General features: G+C 36.8%; 1 protein-coding gene across 1 annotated transcript; it reads right to left on the reverse strand.

Moving 5' to 3' along the window:
• Positions 1-1,577: 1,577 nt before the first annotated feature.
• On the reverse strand, positions 1,578-24,258 carry p4ha3 (prolyl 4-hydroxylase, alpha polypeptide III). The gene is made up of 13 exons (XM_083548905.1): positions 24,028-24,258; positions 23,727-23,878; positions 17,426-17,649; positions 16,777-16,920; positions 16,625-16,676; positions 16,247-16,410; positions 15,420-15,596; positions 9,721-9,785; positions 9,242-9,401; positions 5,531-5,593; positions 4,812-4,880; positions 4,514-4,610; positions 1,578-3,730 (listed from the first exon to the last, which is right to left on the reverse strand). The coding sequence occupies exons 1-13, from the start codon at positions 24,201-24,203 to the stop codon at positions 3,660-3,662; spliced, it is 1,614 nt and encodes a 537-aa protein (XP_083405031.1). The 5' UTR covers positions 24,204-24,258; the 3' UTR covers positions 1,578-3,659.
• Between the last annotated feature and the right edge of the window lie 945 nt (positions 24,259-25,203).

The following is a 25,203-nucleotide window of genomic DNA, read 5'->3' on the forward strand; positions in this document are numbered from 1 at the left end:
TTGATTCGTCTGCCCACAGAACAGTTTTTCACTTTGCCACAGTCCATTTTAAATGAGCCTTGGCCCATAGAAAATGCCTGCGCTTCTGGATCATGTTTAGATATGACTTCTTTTTTGACCTATAGAGTTTTAGCCGGCGACGGCGAATGGCACAGTGGATTGTGTTCACCGACAATGTTTTCTGGAAGTATTCCTGAGCCCATGTTGTGATTTTCATTACAGTAGCTTTCCTGTATGTGATGCAGTGGCGTCTAAGGGCCTAAAGATCACAGGCATTCAGTATGGTTTTCCGGCCTTGACCCTTACACACAGAGATTCTCTGAATCTTTGGATGATATTATGCACTGTAGATGATGATAACTTCAAACTCTTTGGAATTTTTCTCTGAGAAACTCCTTTCTGATTTTGCTCCACTATTTTTCGCTGCAGCATTGGGGGAATTGGTGATCCTCTGCCCATCTTGACTTCTGAGAGACACTGCCACTCTGAGAGCCTCTTTTTATACCCAATCATGTTGCCAATTGACCTAATAAGTTTCAAATTGGTCCTCCAGCTGTTCCTTATATGTACATTTAACTTTTCCAGCCTCTTATTGCTACCTGTCCCAACTTTTTTGGAATGTGTAGCGCTCATGAAATCCAAAATGAGCCAATATTTGGCATGATATTTTAAAATGTCTCACTTTCAACATTTGATGTGTTATCTATATTCTGTTGTGCATAAAATACAAGTTTATGAGATTTGTAAAATATTGCATTCCTTTTTTATTCACAATTTGTACAGCGTCCCAACTTTTTTGGAATCGGGTTTGTACTTCTATTTCATATATTCTATTTAATATATTATTTATTATAATTGTAAGAGCTTAAATAACAACCTTGTCTTCAGCACATAATTTTTTATACAAATAAAAAAACAAGGTGAGAAAATAACAGCTTTTAATATGTAGCCTATATTTTACTGAAAAAGTAAACCAAGCAGGTGGGGATAAATCAATACCCCCTTCCTACTTCCACAATTATTAAAAAAAGTAATCAATTGCAAAGTGCTATTGATGAAATATTTTGTACTAAAAAGTGTGACTTTTAAAACAGACAAACTGTTAAAACAGAATGATTGGGAGTTTGGTGTTTTTGAGAAATCAGGTGTGAGTATATGCCATTCCAAGAACAATGAACATGACTTCAGAATAATTGTTGCTGCTTATCAATACGAAAAAGTTCAGGCCATCTCCAAACAATTCCTAATTTGATATCGTATGGTAAGATTGTTTACAAACTAGGAACGATTAAGACTGTTGCCATGTGTGGGCTCGCGTTGCTATATTTTCACCATCTTTAAGTGATTTAGTAGATATTCTACTTACATAATGTATGATTGTTATCTTGTTATAGGGACAGTAGCCACTTCTGTAAAGTTTCTCTGCTCTGCATGTAATTTTAAATGGATCCATATCAGTGTAGTCCCCTTATGGACTTTCCCCCACAATTATGAATTTTGTATCACCCTGATCATGAGTATTCAATTCAATTTATTTTTATTTGTATAGCACTTTTAACAATGAACATTGTCAGCTTTACACAGATAATGTGGTGATAAAAATAAATGAGTATGCACTTTTGTAGCAAAATGGGAAAAGATTAAAAACAGTAACACAATAAAACAGAATACAAAGCTCAGGTAAAAGACCTAGTGGAGCTAGGAAGACCAGCATGCACCACAATTAGACGAAATCACACACAGGAATACACAAAGAAATTGGTATAGATTACATTGTATTTGTTTACACCTGGCAACCATAAATATACCTATACACTAACAGCACATTACATTACAATTATGAGTAGCACATTATAAAGATCAACAAACTCATACAATTTTAGTGACGTTTAACCTTTTATTTGGTAAAAAAAACTTTTACTACAAATTGTACAATACAGAAAGACCATCAGTGTGCAATTTAAAGTTGGAGTATGACAGCAGCATGGCTGTTCTTGCTCTAAACAGTAAATGCAGCCTTGTAAACCCCCGGTCCACCAAATGATTTTTTAAACAGATGCAAAAAAAACACGCATCATTTGGTAAAAACATGTATGTACCAGGCATATGGAACTGTACTTTACTTCTTCAAAATTATGTAACCAATGCCAGATCACGGAGTGAAGACAATCAAACTTTCATACCTATCCAAAAACAACACCCAGAATTTCTTGCTTCTAGTTTCCCACTGTAAGAGTTCTATATCCACAGAGACAGGAAAACGTAAGGGCAAGCATCCAAAACTGTAACAAGAAATAACTGGAATCAAAATTTCAGAACATCGGAAACCATGTATACAGCCAATGCAATGCTGGATTGGCTTCAGGAAATGTGGCTGAATGTCCTTGGGTGGCCAGAGCTTGAAACCCTAGAAAAAGTTTGTGGAGAGAGCTGAAGATGTCAGTTCACAGATGTTCCCCATTCAATCTGAGCTTAAAAGGATTTAACAAGATGTATGGGAGACACACCCAAATAAAGTTGTGCAAACCTTTTTTCAGACTTATCCAAGAAAACTCAAAAGACGTAGTTGTTGCCAGACGGGCTTTTAAAAATCTATCTGAATGGTTATCTAAATGAGAGCTTTCAGTTTTTGATTTGTAATAAACTTGCAAAATATAAAATCTTGCTTTTGCCTTTTGCTCACTGCTCACTGTTTGTTAAAAGTTGATGTCCAGAAAAAAAAATAAAAAATTTACCCTAATAAATTACTGTAAAAAAAGTGTACAAAAAACTTCTATCAATACCTTTTTTAAACACTCTGTATATCCTGATTTAGGGACACACACATTGAGAATATGTTTTGACCTGTAAATCATAATGAAAAGTGAATAATCTCTACTATAAACGTACCAAATACAGCATGGTAAACATGGCATTCCTAAAGCAGAGGCCTCTCAGAGTGGTTTGTGTGCATGTTCATGCTTCCCCAATCAGCACCACCAAATCCCACCATCACTTATATAATGTAAAAAATATACTGTCCTAAAGCCTCTAGCCCTCAATGATGTGCATAAACATGCTGCAAACTCTCAGAATAATACAGTAATACAGCAGACTGATTTCCAGGAGCATCACAACAGTACCAAAATATTCAAATTAATGACTCCTTGTAGAATACAGATGCACTCATAAAACATGGTCCAGCATTTTTCTAGCAAGAACTGTTGTATTTCATAAGTACATGCTTAACATACAACATTAAGCTGTACACATGAATTACAATGCATTTATATATTTGGACTCCGTTGTAAACAGACTTTAACTGGCATGAGTGTGCAAACCTCCACCTGAGTAACTAACATGTAGCATGTAACAATTCATGAAAAAAAAATCTTCCTGCAATTTTTAACATGTTGCATTTTGTCAAATAATTTCTATAAGTCCACATGGCTTGGCAGAGTAAACTGGAAATAATTTGCTGCCTCTTTTTGGGCACTGATGACTGATGGCCAAATGCTTCCCCAACACAGATTGAATGCCCGGTCCACGCCAGCCAACTCTCCCAGAACTTTCACATCTACTCCTCCATTGTCCATGTTTTCCTACCGTCTGGCCAGTCCTCTTTTTTCTCCTTCCCTCACATAAAAAGGCTGTATGTTCCTGATGGTCCATGTCTCTGGTCACTCATGAGGGTTGAGACCACACCGCTGACGAAACTCCTGCCCGTATTCATGCACCCATTTATTGGCCACTGAGAGAGAGAGTTTATCATTATCATTGTCTTACCCATTTATTGTTGATTAAAGTATCTGCCTACTGTTTGTTGTCAAATGTAATATATTTTATATTTCTTTTCTTTCTTATATTTTTGGTTGTTTAAATAATAAGTCAAGGATCTATGATTGAAGTTTGGGCCTTTATTACTGGCATAAGGATCATCTATAGTAGCTGACTGCAGATTTAGAGAGCTTCAGGATTTGAACTACAGGATTTGAAAAAAATCCATGAACTACAGCTTTGATTTTATTGCATATCAACTATTATTATTTAAAAAAATGAGTGCATAGAAGCACATAGAACATTCTTTGTTGAAATGTGGACTAGATGAAGTAAAAAAAGAAAACAGTATGCCAGACAGTAAAGAAATGCAAGAAGATAGCCTAAATTTAATATTTCAGATTATTCGACAAATTCTACATTTAACTGCACATTGTGTACGGCTATGCTGGGAAAGCATAAATTTTATTTAATGTACTTTAATTGATTTCTTGGTATAACTTCGTTTGTGTTGTAGTGGAATAATAGTAATAGTGGAATAATAGGTTTTCCTTTAACTTTGGGAAAGACTAGAAGACTCGGGATTTGAGCCCAACCAAAATTCTTATGCAATTTATGCACAGGCTTAGAAGTATCTTTGTATAACCCACTAACAGAACACAGATGTGTCCCATTTATATAGTAATAACCGTATAAGGGCATAGAATTAAAAATAAGACATCAGTATGGAGGTGAAATACACCATTCTACTCCTTACCCCATTTATCACCAGCAAGGACTGGACAGCCTGCATGCAGTGTATCACCATTTCCTTGGCCATTTCTGTGGAGGTTCCACCAAAAGACAGCACAATTCTGGGGATGAAAAAGCATGTAGTATTTAATTTCTCCTTTACAAACAATAAAATAAAAATATATTTCCTCAAGATTAAGTTAGGTGTAAATCTTTAGGTGATGAAAGTTAATCAATGAAGAATCTCTTCAGTGAGTGAGACATAAATTTGCTATAAATTTGTATAAATTGTATCTATGTCTGTGAAATATTGCATGCTGTACCTCGATTACAGGAATGCTGAAGTTGGCATAGATGAAGGCTGTGAATCCTCCTGCCTCCACAGAGCTGAGCTGTAGTACAATTCAATAAACTCACTCATTCATATTAAACACACACATTGTTTTGTACATAGATGACAAATACACGACCAAACATAACATAATAACAATTTAACAATATGACCGGTGAAGTGAATAACTGATTATCTCTTAATCATGGCACCTGTGATGGGATATATAATGCAGCAAGTGAACATGTCAAATTGTGATTGCTAGACGTCTGGTCAGAGCATCTCCAAAGCTGCAGCTCTGGTGGGGTGTTTCTGGTCTGCAGTGGTCGGTATCTATCAAAAGTGGTCCAAGGAAGGAACAGTGGTGAACCAGCGACAAGGTCATTGATGCATGTGGGGAGCAAAGGCTGGTCCATGTGGTCCAATCCAACAGACGAGCTACTGTAGCTCAAATTGCCAAAGACGTTAATGCTGTTAATGGGTCAGAACTGTTTTAGCAGCAAAAGGGGAACATCAAAATATTCAGCCGGTGGTCATTATGTTATGTCTGATCGGTGGTCGTAATGTTATGACTGATCGGTGTATACCTGTATATTGAGGGTGAATCATAGACATATGAAAGAAACAAACTTAAATCAATTCCACTACTGTTATGGCATACACAAAAGAACAGTTACTCAAGTTTTGCCAGGACAGAAGTGACTTACTTACATATATCATAAATGTAGCCATTCGGTTTCCAGAGTTAAGTCTGTACAATGGGCTGGATTTTGACTGCCAAGGTAATGAAAAGAAGAAAAAAGTGTTCTCAGAGCAAGTTTTATTTCTATTGCATCAGAATGAGTCTCCTGGACTTTCCGGCTTTTTTCTTCCACTAATTGTTAATAAAACCTGTATCAATCTCCTAAGAAATCATTATCTTTTAAAATAATTATCTAATAGAAAATATTGCACAAAAAGCCAAAAGCTGTTTACATTGTTCTGCTCTCTTGGCCTTGTAAAACAACATGTTCTCAGGGTTTTAAATGTTATTTTGAAAACAATCAAGCTATTTTACTGAAGTCTGACTGAAATAAATTAAGAAACATTTTGCTTTAGTCAGGACTAAGTGGTAATATAAAAAAAAAAAAATAAAAAAAAAGAGAGTGCGCTATTATATGAGACAATAGTAAAATAACTGATCAAACTTTTGCTTAAATAAGAAATATGAAGTCAATACGTGATGCAGAAAAAACTAGTTCATACTTTTGTTACATCTACAGTACTACTCAAAAGTTTGGACACACCTTCTGATTATTATTTTCAAAATTGTAAATCAATAAATCAATACTGAAGATACTAAAATTATGACAAAACAGAGGAGAGGTCATGCAGCACTCCATCACTCTCCTTCTAGATGTTTGTTTGGGGTCATTGCTCTGTTGGAAAACGAATCATGGACCAGATGGAATGGCATGTCACTGTAAAATGTCAATTTTTTTTACCTATTTATCTTTGTAAATCTGCTTTGGGACAATGTTCATTATACAAATGAAGCTGAATTAAATTAAGGAACTGTCCGTTCACCCTCTATACAAACCTGTGAATCAAAAACCATTTCATTTGACCACCTCATGAATCTGATGAGAGAATGCCATGAGTGTGCCATGCTGTCATGCAAATGTAGCTAAAGGTAGCTACTTTAGACAATCTGAAATACATACTCCGGGTTGTTTAACAATTTTTTAATCTACTACATAAATCCATATGTGGTGTTGTTTTGTAGTTTGGATGTCCTCAGTATTAATGTACAATGTTAAAAAAGTGTAGGTTAGACTATAGTAATTCTGTACTGTCTGCATGTTCTAATAAATGCATAATTAAACTTTATTTAATCTTGAATGCAGCAGCAAGAGTCCTTACCAGAACCAGAAAATATGAGAACATGACTACTGTCTTATCCACTTTAAGTTGACTCCTAATCAAATTTTACACTGATTATAAAATACTACTGCTAACATAAAAAGCACTGAATGGTTTTGCGCTGCAGTACCTGAGCAAAATTTAGGTTCATTATAATTTCTCATGCCTACATTGATCAAATGGTGCAGGCTATTTGTTGATACCTCAAATAGTGATGACTACAGCAGTGGGCAAAGCTTTTCTAACAAAGCCCCACAGTTATGGAACTGCCTTCCAATAAGTATTTGTTACACAGTCTCAGTCAACAGTTTTATATTTAAGGGCCCTTCAGTGAACAGTTGATAACCTAAACAATGATGGAACCACTATATAATGAATTGATGTTTGGTGTCATCCAGATGAGGATGGATTCCCTTTTGAGTCTCTTTCCTCTCAAGGTTTCTTCCTCAAACCATCTCAAGGAGTTTTTTCTTATCTTATAGGGACTGATTTATACATTGAAAAATTTTAAATATGTATTTATAATCTATAATCTTGGAACAATGTCTGTTGTTAAAAGTACTATAAATCAAAATTGTACTGAACTGAATTAAATTGAATTAAATCAAATAAGACTTTCTTTGCTTATTATATATATATATATATATATATATATATATATATATATATATATATATATATATATATATATATATATATATATATAGATATAGATATAGATATAGATATAGATAGATATAGTAAGGAAAATAAGTATTTGAACACCCTGCTATTTTGCAAGTTCTCCCACTTAGAAATCATGAAGGGGTCTGAAATTGTCATCGTAGGTGCATGTCCACTGTGAGAGACATAATCTAAAAAAAAAAAATCCAGAAAACACAATATATGATTTTATAACTATTTATTTGTATGATACAGCTGCAAATAAGTATTTGAACACCTGAGAAAGTCAATGTTAATATTTGGTACAGTAGCCTTTGTTTGCAATTACAGAGGTCAAACGTTTCCTGTAGTTTTTCACCAGGTTTGCACACACTGCAGGAGGGATTTTGGCCCACTCCTCCACACAGATCTTCTCTAGATCAGTCAGGTTTCTGGCCTGTCGCTGAGAAACACGGAGTTTGAGCTCCCTCCAAAGATTCTCTATTGGGTTTAGGCCTGGAGACTGGCTAGGCCACGCCAGAACCTTGATATACTTCTTAAAAAGCCACTCCTTGGTTATCCTGGCTGTGTGCTTCGGGTCATTGTCATGTTGGAAGACCCAGTCTCGACCCATCTTCAATGCTCTAACTGAGGGAAGGAGGTTGTTCCCCAAAATCTTGCAATACATGGCCCCGGTCATCCTCTCCTTAATACAGTGCAGTCGCCCTGTCCCATGTGCAGAAAAACACCCCCAAAGCATGATGCTACCACCCCCATGCTTCCCAGTAGGGATGGTGTTCTTGGGATGGTATTCATCATTCTTCTTCCTCCAAACACGTTTAGTGGAATTATGACCCAAAAGTTCTATTTTGGTCTCATCTGACCACATGACTTTCTCCCATGACTCCTCTGGATCATCCAAATGGTCATTGGCAAACTTAAGACATGCCTGGACATGTGCTGGTTTAAGCAGGGGAACCTTCCGTGCCATGCATGATTTCAAACCATGACGTCTTAGTGTATTACCAACAGTAACCTTGGAAACGGTGGTCCCATTTCTTTTCAGGTCATTGACCAGCTCCTCCCTCGAGTTCTGGGCTGATTTCTCACCTTCCTTAGGATCATTGAGACCCCACGAAGGGTCATTGAGACCTCCACAAGGCTGGAGGTGTACAATTTTGTCTCTAGTGTCTTTGGACAGCTCTTTGGTCTTGGCCATGTTAGTAGTTGGATTCTTACTGATTGTATGGGGTGGACAGGTGTCTTTATGGAGCTAACGACCTCAAACAGGTGCATCTAATTTAGGATAATAAATGTAGTGGAGGTGGACATTTTAAAGGCAGACTAACAGGTCTTTGAGGGTCAGAATTCTAGCTGATAGACAGGTGTTCAAATACTTATTTGCAGCTGTATCATACAAATAAATACTTTAAAAATCAAATATTGTGAATTCTGGATTTTTTTTTTTTAGATTATGTCTCTCACAGTGGACATGCACCTACGATGACAATTTCAGACCCCTCCATGATCTCTAAGTGGGAGAACTTGCAAAATAGCAGGGTGTTCAAATACTTATTTTCCTCACTGTATATAGCGCTTTTCACAACAGACATTGTCTCAAAGCAGCTTTACAGAAATCAACAGTTAAGGTGAATCGTGTGTGTTTATCCCTGATGAGCAGCTATGGCGACTTTGGCAAGGAAAAACTCCCTTTAGATGTTATGAGGAAGAAACCTTCCTCACTGTATATATATATATATATATATATATATATATATATATATATATATATATATATATATATATATATATATATATATATATATATATATATATATATATTTTTTTTTTTTTTTTTTAAGTAAAGAAATTACTTACTGTGGCATGATCAAAATGAGGTTCGTAGTGTCCCCCAATACCATAGTTGACCACTTGCATATGTTCACTGTAGGGAAGCTGCATATTCAGGCCTGTTAGCAAATTGATACGATGGTCCACCTTGCTAACAGTGGGATGTGATGAGGCCTTCAGCCATGCACTAAAGATTAACAAAAGCATACAACCTATAAAAACTTAGTGGTACACTTAAATATTGAATTACCCAGATATATTTACACAAACAAAATGAACAGTGGAGGTGTTTATAGTGTTTAAAATATTTGTAAAGTATGATTATTTATAACTATGGGTTAATTGGCAATGTAGTGGAGTAAAAAAATATATTTTCTACGTGTCATAAGTCTGCTATGTTGAAAGTATGTAATGTACTGTATGTTCTGCAGTAGCAGTATCATCGCAGGGAGGATGCAAGGCCCTGCATAGAAACTTGTGGAAGGCCTTACAAATTAATTTATTACCTCTTGCTAATGCGATAGTCAGCAGTCGACTGGTTCATAGCTGAAGCCACTACAGACCTCTTTAGCTTAAGGAAGCAAAAACAAAGGAAGCAAAAACAAATACTTATATATTCAGTATTCAGTATTAACACCCCATTCACTAAATCTTTTTTTCTGATTAACCTACAGTCAGTAACCCATAATGATAAAGTAAAAAAAAAACTGAAATATCTCATGTGCACATCACAAGTATTCAGACCCTTTTGCAAAAACACTTGACTCCACAGAGACCCATAAAAGCCAGCTTAGAGTTTGCTAAAAATACTAAATGTTATGTCTGGAGGCAACGCACATCATGTGCCTGAAAAAAGTGAATGGTGTCAGCATCATCATGCTGTGGGGGGGTTTTCCTGCAGCAAGGACTTGGCAGCTGGTCAGGTTGAGGGAAAGCTGAATTGAGTAAAGTACAAGTCAAGTCAAGTCAAGTTTATTTGTATAGCGCTTTTCACAACAGACATTGTCTCAAAGCAGCTTTACAGAAAACAACAGTGAAGGTGAATGGTGTGCGTTTGTCCCTGATGAGCAAGCCAGTGGCAAGGAAAAACTCCCTTAGATGATATGAGGAAGAAACCTTGAGAGGAACCAGACTCAAAGGGGAACCCATCCTCATATGGGTGAGTATAGTACAGAGATCCTGTATAAAAACAATGCTCAGGATCTCAGCCTTGGCCAAAGGTACAGGGTCTTAGAGGACAACTAATCTAAGCACAAAGCTAAGAGAACACAGAAGTGGCTTAGGGACAACTTTGTGAATGTTCTAAAGTGGCCAACCAGCACCCTGAACCTTATTGAATATCCATCTAAGACTTTGAAGAGAGAAATTGGCTGTCCACCAACAGTCCCCATCCAACCTGCACCAGCTTGAGAGGATTTGCCATGAGCAATGACAGAAAATACCCCAGTCCAGGTGTGCAAACCTTGTTGCATCATTTCCAAACACACTTGAGGCTCTAATTATTGCTAAAGGTGTTTGATTCTGGACAGGTAACACAGAAGGATGAATAAAAAAACGGGTAACGGTAAGAAATCACAGAGGGGCAAGGAGAAGATACAGGCCAAAGAAAACTTTCCAATGTTTGGGATCATTTAAAACTAAAACATAAAGAAAACACAGCACAGTGCGGTTACTGTTTCTTTTTTTGGAATAGATTTTTCTATTTTTGTTTATATACAGTGTGTAAAAAAATCCCTCCGCAGTGTCCATGTAGAGTAGGGAGTGGAGCACGTTTTTAAAGCTGGCGATAAATATTTAGTTCAAGAAAAATTTTAAGCAGCTTTTCCAGAGGCCAGAATACCGCATCACAATACTGTGTGAGACTTAATAAATAAATACATAGCTCAGAATAATTATAAGTTTCATTAAACTAATAGTTTCCCATAACGTACTCTACACGGACACTGTGGAGGGACTTTTTAAATGCACTGTATTTGTATTTTGATGTAATATGGCAATTAAATGCACTAAATGGATTTAGTTTTCACCAATATTCTTGTATGCAATTTAAGCAATAAAAATCTAAATTTTTCTATAAAAAGAAAGACCAAAATTACTTGTTTTAATTACTTGTCTTATTTTCTCTCTCTATTATTTTAATCATTAGAATACTAGATTACTAAAATAATCAATCGCAACAGCCCTGATATACACATTATATATATATATATATATATATATATATATATATATACAGTACAGACCAAAAGTTTGGACACACCTTCTCATTCAAAGAGTTTTCTTTATTTTCATGACTATAAAAATTGTAGAGTCACACTGAAGGCATCAAAACTATGAATTAACACATGTGGAATTATATACATAACAAAAAAGTGTGAAACAACTGAAAATATGTCATATTGTAGATTCTTCAAAGTAGCCACCTTTTGCTTAGATTACTGCTTTGCACACTCTTGGCATTCTCTTGATGCCTACTTTGAAGAACCTACAATATGACATATTTTCAGTTCACTTTTTTGTTATGTATATAATTCCATATATAATTCCACATGTGTTAATTCATAGTTTTGATGCCTTCAGTGTGAATTTACAATTTTCATAGTCATGAAAATAAAGAAAACTCTTTGAATGAGAAGGTGTGTCCAAACTTTTGGTCTGTACTGTATATATATATATATATATATATATATATATATATATATATATATACAGTACAGACCAAAAGTTTGGACAAACAAGGTGTGTGTATATATATATATATATATATATACTGTATATATATATATATATATATATATATATATATATATATATATATATATATATATATATATATATATATATATATATAGAGAGAGAGAGAGAGAGATAGAGAGAGAGAGAGAGAGAGAGAGAGAGAGAGAGAGAGAGATATTAGGGCTGCTGCTATCGATTATTTTATACATACAGTGGGAGAGACAACATTTAAAATATTATGCAAAAAAATCTGACTAACATCTAAACCATTAACAACTGAACATATACCATTACATGCTACATGTTTACTCAGATTTGAGGTCTGTGGAGTGGCTGGCTGCCATAAGCCTCCTTTAATTAAAGATCACTTGCGGCTGCACAAAATGGCCTGTAATGATATTCAAAAAGTTACCATGAGAATGCTGTAGATGGTATCAAATTCCACCTAAAGATTGCAGCTGATGTCTTTCAATGGATGGACAGCCTATTGACTGCACTTGCCAAAAACAATTTATACTCTAGACTCCTTTATGGAACGTCATCATTGGCCAGTCAGTAACTGATTGACAGATGTAAAATTAAAACTCAGATGAAGCTAGATGAAGATGGGTTCCCTTTTAAATCCAGTTCTTCTAAAGGTTTCTTCTCAATCTTAAAGAGCACTTTTTTGCCATTATCACCTTTTGATTTGCTCATTAAGGACAGATTTTAAATTTTTATCTGGATTTCTATAAAGCTGCTTTGTAAGAGAATCCATTTTTAAAAGCTTTCTCTTTAAATAAACATGAATTAGTAATTGTTTAGCAACTGTGACAGTAAGCTTTTCTATTTTAATTTGGGGGTAACAAGACTTAAAACTTCTACAATTTTACTAATATACAGGCAAAAGGAAAATAGATATTATATAATTTGTGTCTGTGTCTCATTACCCAGCTAACAGGAAAACAAACAATTGATCTGTAGAGCTCTAATGCTGCATCAGGATCCAGAAATGTATCTGATTTAGCCTTTTCTAGATCACACTCACCATTAACAGTCTTCAATTTTAAAAAGAAACCCACAACAGGGCCATCCCATGGTGCCTTAAATTGAAGCAAAAGCTGAAAACACTGTTTTGTGTATTTGACAAAGGTTTTGAAAAGTTTACCTGCATTATGTCTGATATTTTGGCATGTGTTTTAGCTAAACAAATGACTGGATTACATTTGGCCTGGACTGCATAGCAGTCATTGACACATATTTATGCAAGTCAAGTCAAGTCAAGTTTATTTGTATAGCGCTTTTCACAACAGACATGTCTCAAAGCAACTTTACAGAAATCAACAGTCAAGGTGAATGGTGTGCATTTATCCCTGATGAGCAGCCGTGGCGACTGTGGCAAGGAAAAACATCTAAGGGAAGATGTTATGAGGAAGAAACCTTGAGAGGAACCAGACTCAAAAGGGGAACCCATCCTCATTTGGGTGACATCAAGAGTTTGATCATAAATCTTTCAACAATACAGAACACTCGAGAGTGAGAACTAACATTATTACTGGAGTATAAGATTATAAGTGATGTTCTTTCTGCAGCCTTATACAGTCTATATGGTTAGTAGCTCCTAGTTTCTCACAAGGTAGCTGCAAGCCAGTTGGCGTCTGGTGGTGGGGTTATGTGATATCAGGGGTGTGGTGGTGGACGTTGTGGAGGCGGGTTGAACTGGCAGGTAACACATGATAATAATTCTCTTGTCTCGTTCTTATTGTTACATTGTTTTGTGTTTTTTGTTGTTTTTGTTAAACAAAACTAAAAAAAAAAACCAAAGACTGAATAAATTAGCTCAGGTAAAATCCTGACTGTCTCCAGAGTCTTCCTTCACATCTCCACATGATGGGTTCTACAGTGATTAAAACCAGAGCAACTATAATCAACAAAAACATAATTATTCTGTAAATTACAAAATGAATAGAAGAGATCAAGTCTTTCAGATTTCTGTTACACAGTATTATTAGCAGATGCAACAATATGCTAAGATTTTACAGCTCGCAAGGACATTGGGATTTCATCCCCAAAAGTGTGATGATGGAAAAACAAACTGCTGTTCAATCTACCAAAAAAAGTGGAATAAGTGATGGTATTCTTGGCACTGCTAATCTTTCCGGCTATGATTAATTCATCAGATGTGAGGAAATCAACTGAAAAGAGCTTATTCAGATGACAGCAGATGACGGCTCTTTTAAGGAGAGCAGATTTCCACTTATGTGCTTTCCAACTCAGTGATTCATAACCCTGAAAAATTCATCCCACATACACCATAATACCACAAGAGTCATACTCTCTATGAAGTAAATCCTATTTTTTAGTTAAGGTTGAGTTTTTAATGTTAAGATTTCACAAACAGAAAAACTTTTTACTTTGTATTTATATATTTTTTTATAAATATATATTAGGTCTGTCAAAATGAATGCGTTAATGTGTTAACGCGAATTCATTTTTACAGCTCAAATTTTATTAACATGCGAATAATGTTTATATTACAAATATAAATGTGGCAGCGTGGGCGGGGCTGAGCGCCGGTTTGTGAATGGAGGGCGAGGCCGGGAGCAGGTAGACACGAGAATGCCTCACCTGAAGGGGATTATGACTAATGATTGTTCTCTCTCCTGCAGTGATCAGAGGGGGCATTTAAGGAGGAGTGTGAGGATGTATGTGTGTGCACGCCAGAGAACGTGTGACTGAGGCACTGAGCACAGAATAAAAACATAAAATAAAGAATTTTTGTTGAACCTAAAACTGTCCTGTCGTGGCGTTCTTTTCCTCGACCCATACGCTCTCCCACAATAAATAAATAAAAATAAAAGAGCCAAAATTAAAACCTTAAATGCAACACACTTTCATTCACGATGTCCTTTATTTACTAAGATAATGAAAAAATATAAACTCCTGCAAACAATAATTTTTAATCACTAAACATTTGTTTTACTGATGCACCAAGTCTCAAATCAAGCACCAAAGTTTTCATGGTGCACACATCCGGCAATTAAAACCATCCGTGTGGAAACATAGCAAAAGCTCAGTTTGGTGTCTTGATGATTTACATCGTTTAAAACACCATCATTACTTTAAAACATTTATTTTGTCTTCATGCTCTATGCTGAGTATGGTTTCACTAATAATAAACATCCATTTGCTTACAGCCTCCATATTCGTCTATGGGCATGCTGATTAGAGTATAAAAAAAAAAAAAAAAAAAGATAATTTCAGGTACATTTAGACCAGATAAAAATGTGCAAATAAGTTGCACTTAACATGAGTTAACTCATGACAATCATGCGATTAATCACTATCAAATATTTTAATTGATTGTCAGCCCTAATATATATATATATATATACACACATACATACACACACACACACACACACACACACACACACACACACACACACACACACGCCACCCTTTTAAAAAGTATATGTAAATCACTCACAGCTGGCATTGCAAACTCCCTGATGTATTGGGCCTCTGCTCCAGTCACAAAGTCATGAAACAGAACAACATAAGGCTGCAGGCTCACTATCTCACGTTTCATGGGTTGCAGGAGCAGGCCAGGACTGCCATTGGTGAAATAGTCACAATAAAGTCTTGGATTTTCATAATGATTCAGCTGTACACAAAGAAACACATCTAAGCATTATTATGGTTTTTTTTTTTATAGAAAACTAGTGCCTATTAACATCTCTGTTTCTTCATGTCTTCAATGTGCTATAGCGAAATATGCTTTCCATAAAACATACAGGGCATATTTTATCAATGACAAGATACTGGAATACAACATGCCAGTGAAAACTTTGCAAGTGATTAAGTCCACCCAAATGTAACCGTTACATTTATACTGCAGAAAAAGCGTGTTTTTCCTCATAATCTTTCCAAGCTTTCTGGCTGACTTCCTGACAGTGCAGATATATTGGACCACTCTCTTGACATAGGAAAGGCATATGGGGAAAAACCACAAATGATTATAATCATAGGTTTGGATAGCCTCATGAAATGAAGTATGTTGATGTAGATTTTCCCCCTTAATTTGATTCCTCTCTGCTTGCAAATATTATAGGGAAATCAAAGTTAAAGATGAAAAAATTGTCTTTTTTTTTTCTGTTCATTGTTTTTTTTTATTTTTATTTTTTATATATTTTTAAGCCTGTATCCATAATTAAATGTAGATTGAAAAATATGCTATGTTAGGAAATTGAATATAAATGTAATAAACATACTGAAAGAAACCATTAATAATCATATAACACATTATAATCCTACCTGAGATCCCTGGGTTTGGCAGAGCTTTTCATATGTGTCTCTTGTTCTCAGGTAGGTGGTATTGGGTCTCTTTAATCCTGACTCTCGACTTAGACTGGCCAAACTTTTAATTAGAAGTGTGTTATACTTCTCCACATTTAGCAGCATTCTGCTGTTTGATGGATCTTTAAGAGAAAATTACATTACATTGTACATACAGACAATGGCAGGGCAATAAATTGTGTGGTGAGTTTACTTCAGAATTAGACCTGACATTTGTGAGATACAGAATGCTCTCTTTCCTAATTGCATGATTAAAAACAGCAAACCGCAAACTGTGTTAAATATTGCTAAAAATTCATGACATGCTATGAGTATTCCTTTACAGAATAGGTTTACCATAATGCAGCAGTTCCAAGGACAAATTGAGGGCAGAGGAGATGTTTCCTGTCTGAAGCCATTTACACAATGAGTTAAAAATTTAATTCTGGAATTGAATCGATAGAAACAGTTTACTGAAATTTTAGCCATAATTAACTAAAACAATTTACCTTGTAGTGAGAGAATGCTAAGTAATCCAGAGCATCTTCCAATTTGCCCTTGTTTTCTGGCCTCCTTTTAACATCTCGAAAATGGTGTACTGCCTCCTCAAGCCATTGTACAGCATGATAATAATCTTTTTTATTATAGGCTACCTGGAAAAGAGAACTATATAAAACTACTGCCAAAATTGGGGGCCCTGAAAGGGGATGGTTATTAATCTTAAGTAGCCTAAGTACACAAACCTATAGCTTCAGCATTTTAAACATTACTATCCTATTTAAGCTTGATTATTCTCCAATTATACATAAATGTATTTTTTTTGTACATCTTATAATAACATATACTGATAGTGTTTCATGCTGATGCTCATGTCCTGCACTTGTAACTTTAGGTAATCTTGTGCACTTATTTTTTGCACCATAGCCTCTGAGCTCCCATTATATCCACATGATTGTAATGTCAGAGAACCACCAGCCACGCCTCCCTCCTGCACTCAGCACACTCGCTCCCTCCTACTAATCTCCCACACCTGTCTCCAATCTACACTCCCCTTTATAAGTATATTAATTTATATTATATATGATCATATTATATCCAATAAAAAACAGCAGCAATAAAGGAATACAAAGCAGCTGCCATACTATTTATATGGCCTACCTTTCCAACAAGGAAGCAGTCATCCCCAGAGAGAGGGATGCTTACAGATGATTTGTAAATCTCAAGTATCTTTCCATTGCTGATCTGCTGGAAATGACCTTTCACCATTCCTTCGACTTGAAGGGCATATACATCCTGGAGTCTCATCAGCCCCTGTGCTGCCCCATGCACGTCTTCGAGCTTCGGCAAACTGCTTTCTATCGTCTCATAAGAACTTCTCAGGGCTAAAAGACAAAAATTATAAACTGTTAGACAGTCAGGTTTAAATTGACTATTTTTTTTATGTTACTAAAGGTTAAAAATAAAAGTTTGTGACACTTATGTTAAATAAATTTAAATCACACTTCTCCATAAAGCAAACTGACTAATCTTTTTCTTCTTCTTTCCGCTTTTTCCATTAGGGGTCGCCACAGCGGATCATGCATCTCCATTCCCCCACTGTCCTCTACATCTGCCTCTTTCAAACCAACTACCTGCATGTCTTCCCTCACCACATCCATAAACCTCCTCCTTGGCCTTCCTCTTTTTCTCCTTCCTGGTGGCTCCATCCTCAGCATTCTCCTGCTGATATAAGATAAGATAATATATACCTTTTATTATCTTATATCAGTAGGAGAATGCTGAGGATGGATACACCCCATGGGAGCGTCCTAGGTTCTTCCGCCCTGATGGCCTGCACCCCAGCAGAGTTGGAGCAGCAGTGCTATCAGATAACATCTCTAGGATACTACACACCATCTGACTGGTAAGACATCAAGAAATCTTCAACTATAAGAACACGCATACTACAGACCAAATAGTTACAAGTTCACACACAGCCCAGTTTATAGAAACCGTATCTATTCCTCGTGTAGTAAAACCAAGAATTACATACACAAGATCCAGAAATAATCTTATTGCAGTTAAAACTGAAAAATGCCAGATAAACAAACACAACAAAGTTCTAAAGTTCGGTCTTTTAAACATTAGATCACTTGCACCCAAAGCACTGATTGTAAATGAGATGATCACAGATAATAATCTCGATGCACTCTGTCTCACTGAGACCTGGATTAAACCAGGTGATTATATGGGTCTAAACGAGTCTACACCGTCAGGATATGTTTATAAGCATGAGCCCCGTCAGACTGGTCGTGGGGGGGGTGTAGGAACCATTTATAGTGCTTCTCTTAATGTTAGTCAGAAATTAGGATTCAGCTTTAAATCATTTGAAGTGCTCGTTCTTAAAATTGCACTTTCAGAGATGCATAGAAAACTCGCTCTGGTCACCGTGTACAGACCCCCAGGGCCCTACGCTGATTTTCTTCATGAGTTTGCTTGTTTTCTCTCAGACCTCTTGATCAGTTTTGATAAAGTGCTGCTTGTAGGAGATTTTAATATTCATGTAGATGATGCAAACGAGGCCCTAGGATTATCATTTGTCGATTTACTAAACTCTTTTGGAGTTAAACAAAACGTCACCAGACCAACCCACCGTTTTAACCACACACTAGACTTAATAATATCCTACGGAGCAGACGTCACTGATATAGATATTTTACCCCAGAGTGATGACATCACAGACCATTATCTCCTACTGTACACACTACCGGTAGAGCAGATTAACCGTGTTTCACCACGGTATCGACTTGGTAGGACTATTATTCCAACCACTAAGGACAGATTCATAAATAACCTGCCTGATTTATCTCAGTTTCACATTAAACCCATAACTGCTGATCATCTTGATGAGATGGCGAACAACATAGACCTTATCCTCACTAGCACTTTAGACACTGTTGCCCCCATCCGGTTAAAAAAGGTTCGAGAACAAGCACCTGCACCTTGGTATAATAGTCATACGCATGCCCTAAAGAGAACAACACGTAATCTGGAGAGAAAATGGAGGAAAACTAAATTGGAGGTATTTAGAATTGCGTATAAAGACAGTATGCTTAGCTACAGACAGGCGCTAAAAGCTGCTAGAGCTAAACACCTAAACAAACTCATAGAAAATAACAAAAACAATCCCAGGTTCCTTTTCAGTACAGTCGCTAAATTAACAACAAATCAGGGATCTGAAAAATGTGTTCCATCACAGTTTAGTAGTGAAGACTTTATGAATTTCTTCACTGAAAAAATAGATAACATTAGAAAAACAATTGTGGCAGTTCAACCTCTGACAGCATCTCCCGACACAATCGTACTTACAACCCCACAACTACACTGTTTTACATGTATAGGACAGGAAGAGCTGTATGATGCTATTATGAAAGCGAAATCAACAAAATGTCAGTTAGATCCAATTCCCACTAAACTACTGAAGGAAGTGTTATATACAGCTAGTGAGCCTCTTCTCAATATTATTAACTCCTCACTATCGTTAGGTCATGTCCCTAAATCCCTCAAGTTAGCAGTTATTAAGCCCCTCATTAAAAAACCTAATCTGGATCCAAACACGCTATCGAATTACAGACCAATTTCAAATCTTCCATTTATGTCTAAGATTTTAGAAAAGATTGTCGCTGCCCAGTTATGTAACCACTTGCAGGAGAACAATATCTTTGAAGAGTTTCAGTCAGGTTTTAGGCCCCATCATAGCACAGAAACTGCTCTAGTTAAAATCACTAATGACCTGTTTTTAGCTTCAGACCAAGGCTACATCTCCCTATTAGTTTTACTAGATCTTAGTGCTGCGTTCGACACTATAGATCATGATCTTCTCCTCGATCGCTTACAGAATTACATCGGTATTCAGGGACAGGCATTAAGCTGGTTTAAATCCTACCTGTCCAATCGTTACCATTACGTAGATTTAAATGGAGAGCTATCCAGGATAATGCTAGTAAATTATGGTGTGCCACAAGGGTCAGTTCTAGGACCCCTGCTTTTTACAATATACATGCTTCCATTAGGAAATATTATTAGAAGGCATGGAATTAGCTTCCATTGTTATGCTGATGATACCCAGCTATATATTTCATCCAAACCAGGCGATACAGCTCAATTAGCTCGCATAACTGAGTGTGTTGAAGAAATAAGAGATTGGATGACCCATAACTTTCTGCTATTAAATTCTGATAAAACGGAGATTTTGCTCATCGGCCCAAAAAAATAGTACACAGAAGCTCCAGCATCTCAGCCTGCATTTAGACGGTTGTTCTGTAACTACTAGTTCAACGGTAAAAGACCTGGGAGTTATTTTAGACAGCAACTTATCTTTTAAAAATCACATCAATTAAGTTACAAAAACAGCCTTCTTTCACCTTAGAAATATTTCTAAGCTAAGAAATATGTTATCTATATCTGATGCAGAGAAGCTCGTCCATGCGTTTATGACCTCTAGAATAGACTACTGTAATGCATTACTAGGTGGATGTCCTGCATCATTAATAAACAAGCTTCAGTTAGTTCAGAATGCCGCAGCAAGAGTTCTTACTAGGTCAAGAAAATAAGATCATATAACCCCAATCTTATCGTCCCTACATTGGCTTCCTATTAAGTTTCGAATAGACTACAAACTACTGCTACTCACTTATAAAGCACTAAATGGTTTGGCTCCCATGTATCTATCCAGTCTTTTAACATGCTACAATCCGTCATGCTCCCTGAGATCTCAAAACTCTGGGCTTCTAGTAGTTCCTAGAATAGCAAAGTCCACTAAAGGCGGTAGAGCATTTTCACATTTAGCTCCTAAACTCTGGAATAGTCTTCCTGACAGTGTTCGGGGTTCAGATACACTCTCCCAGTTTAAGTGTAGATTAAAAACATATCTTTTTAGCAAAGCCTACACATAACACACATCACACACATCACATCACAACCTTGTGCTCCAGAATATATGATTACATGCACATTATCAACTTGTGCTGTTAATATCATGAACAGCAGCTACGCTAATTCCTCTCCACTGCTTCTCTTTCTCTCCCCATCCCGAGGCATCCTGAGGTTTGGCCAGCTCCAGTCACGTCCCACCTCGTGAAGATTATGGACCTATGGATGATCATGGAGAAGTAGATGCCGAGTGTTTAAAGGCCCTGGCATGGAGAAGCTGATGATGGATCTATGATGATCACAAATTGTTCTGTATTGTTGAAAGATTTATGACCAAACTCTTGATGTCACCCATATGAGGATGGGTTCCCCTTTGAGTCTGGTTCCTCTCAAGGTTTCTTCCTCATATCATCTAAGGGAGTTTTTCCTTGCCACTGTCGCCACGGCTTGCTCATCAGGGACAAACGCACACCATTCACCTTCACTGTTGTTTTCTGTAAAGCTGCTTTGAGACAATGTCTGTTGTGAAAAGCGCTATACAAATAAACTTGACTTGACTTGACTTGACCCCATGTCCCTCCTCTGCACATGTCCAAACCATCTCAATCTTGCCTTCCTCACCTTGTCTCCAAAACCTCCTACATGCGTTGTCCCTCTAATAAACTCATTTCTAATCTTGTCCATCCTCGTCACTCCCAACGAAAACCTTAACATCTTCAGCTCTGCTACCTCCAGCTCCACCTCCTGTCTTGTACTCAATGCCACTGTCTCTAATCCATACAACATCGCAAGTCTCACCACAGTCCTATAAACTTTCCCTTTCATTCTTGCAGATACCCTACTATCACAAATCACTCCTGCTATCACTCTTCTCCACCCACTCCACCCTGCCTGCACTCTTTTCTTCACTTCTCTTACACACTCTCCATTACTTTGCACTGTTGACCCCAGATAAGTAAACTCATCCAACATGGTGTGGCTGATCAACTTTATACCCCTGTAGTTACTGCAGGTCTGCACATCTCCCTTATTCTCAAAAGATTGGTACCAGCACACTTCTTCTCAATTCCTCAGGCATCCTCTCACCTTCCAAAATCTTGTTGAACAACCTGGTTAAAAACTCCACTGCCATCTCTCCTAAACATCCTCACGCTGGTATGTTATCTGGTCCAACCGAATGTCCACACTCCATCCTCTTAATCGCTGCTCTCATTCTTTCTCATTACTAATCCTATCCACTTCCTGCTTCACATAATGCAACCTTCTCGCTCTCATTTTTCTCATCCATCAGCTTATCAAAATACTCCCTCCATCTTCTTAACGCCCTCTCCTCACAAGTCAACACATTTTAATTGGCATTCTTTATTGCTCAAACTTGCAGCACATCCTTCCCAGCTTGGTCCCTCTGCCTGGCTACAGTCTTCCTCCTTCAGTTTTCATCAGCTCATTCTTTTTCAGTCCTCACTCTCCTCCTCTTATTCTTCACCTCCAAAGCCACCCTACAGACCACCATCCAATGCTGTCTAGCTACACTGTCCCCTGCCAACACCTTACAGTCCCCAATCTTTTTTAGGTTGAATTTCCTGCATAGAACATAGTGCACCTTCCTCCATTCTTATACGTCACCCTATGATCATCCTTCTTCTTAAAATTAGTATTTACCACTGCCTACCGATCACCTCCTTATCGCCTATGTTCCCTTCATCTACATGCCCCAATCACTGATCTTTCATTCCTAGGTACAACTTCTACCACTCCATCTAACTCACTCCAGAATTTTCCCTTTTTCTCAATTTCACAACCCACTTGTTGAGCATAAGCAATGATGACATTTATCATCACGCCTTCAACTTCCAGCTTCACGTTCATCAGAAACTCTCTTCTACACTCTTACTGTACTCTTCCTTCAGGATCACCCCTACACCATTTCTCTTTCCATCCACACCATGAAAGAACAGTTTAAACCCACCTCCAATTTTTCTGGCCTTACTCTCTTTCCACTTGGTCTCCTGAACACACAACATATCTACCTTTCTCTTCTCCATCATATCAGCTATCTCTCTCCCTTTACCAGTCATAGTACCAACATTTAAAGTACCCACCCGAATCTCCACTCTCTCCTTGTATAACCCTAATGGCTGGGCAAACTGACTATACCATATGTAAATTATATTTGAATTTAGCTAACAAAAAATTATAGATAAAATCTTGTAAATAGTGTTTTGCAATCTTCCTTTATAGCCTTTGAAAAAAAAATTGGGGAAAATACATTTATATGAGCTAATCAGCCTTTTCTACACTGTTTCACCGAACCACACTTTTTTTTAACTACATCATTGGAAATTCATGATTGTAGAGCATCTACTTAATATATCACTTAAGTATATTTTATTTTGTGTCATATATTTGATTTTACATTATTTTACTTAATTGTACTATAAGCAACTGCAACCTAATAATTTCCCTGTGGAAAAATAAAGTACTCTGAATCTGATTTGATGACATGATGATGGCATGCACTAAAAAACATTCCTTGTAGACAAAATACCTTTGAGGTTTTCTTCAGCTTTGTTGCTGTGGATTATGTTCACCCATTCATCCTGCAATCTCTTGACAAGTGTAAATGCAGCCAAAGGATTGTTTATGGAAGCTGTTACATTGAGTGTCCCATGGTGAAATGCAGAAACCTTTGTGTAGAACCTGAAAGGTTTGGGAAATATGCTGACCTAATAATGTTTCCTAATTTCAATTTAAGAAAAACAAACACTATAACATACAACTATACATACAATACTGAGTCTTATAATCATGTGTAAAATGTAACCATTGCCCCAAACACGTTCACTTACCTTTTAATAATTTCAAGTCTTTGAGTTTCCTGATCAAGATATTTTCCTAAATGATCTACGAGGTGTCTTTCTGATGAAATCGCTTGTTTTACGCTCCTCATTGAGGTGTAAACCTCCCCGAGAGAAGGGGACACATGAAGGATAAGCCACAGTGAGAACAACTGGAAACACCACATTTTAGAGAGCAGACTTCACCCGAAATAAGGGGAACACACACACACACACACACACACACACACACACACACACTTTCCAGTGACTCTCCGCCTCGTGCGTGAGTGCTGAGCCATACTCATGCAGATCGTCTATATTTGCTGTTAAACGTTTAATCATTAATTAATTTCATAGTTATAATGCACTTCTGCTACACATAACACTGTTTACTTTAAAACAAAATACATAAGAAGTGGAATAAAGTTTGTCATCTTTTGTTGCATTTAAATTGAGCAGAGATCGCAATGCAATGCCCATGACATTATTTTTCCATGACACATGGCAATAATATTAGAAGGAACAACATTCCCATATGGAAGATAAACATCAACACATGTACATGATCTAAACCAGGGGGCGCAACTGAAAAATCCAATAGATGGCGCTGTGGCCTGAGAATTAGAAAGGCTATATTACAGTTTTACTCAAATGCTAAAACACATTTCACAAACGTTTCCTCCATGTTCCCCAATGTCTAAACACAACACCCTTTTCTAAAGCTACATAAACACAACCACACCTTCTCACTTTAAAACTCAAACTTTTACACCAAAAGAGCAGCTCGAAGCTTTCAAAAATGTAAACACTATACACATCATTACACACTACAGCAAAACAATTGAAAACACAATGCTCAATTTGTGAGAAGGTTGTTTGTTTCATAACTGCCAATGCATATTTTTGAAACTGTACAGTAATGGATGTTCTTAGATCTCTGCAGAGGATTAGGCATTTAGATTTAAGAGTTTCATATGAAGAGTATAAATCTATAGTAAATTCTGCATGTTGTCAGGGATTCACCCTGCCACGCCCCCCTCTGTAGCTGTCAGGGATTCACCCTGCCACGCCCCCCTCGATAGCAGTCACGCTGCTTCCCAAGATTACCGACAGCTGTGGCTCATGAAAGATCAGACTACATAAACTCACGTTCTTGAGTCACAGGCTGTCGGTCGTTATATTGTG

Source organism: Silurus aristotelis, assembly GCF_946808225.1.
Source record: "Silurus aristotelis genome assembly, chromosome: 8".
Lineage (NCBI taxonomy): Eukaryota > Metazoa > Chordata > Actinopteri > Siluriformes > Siluridae > Silurus > Silurus aristotelis.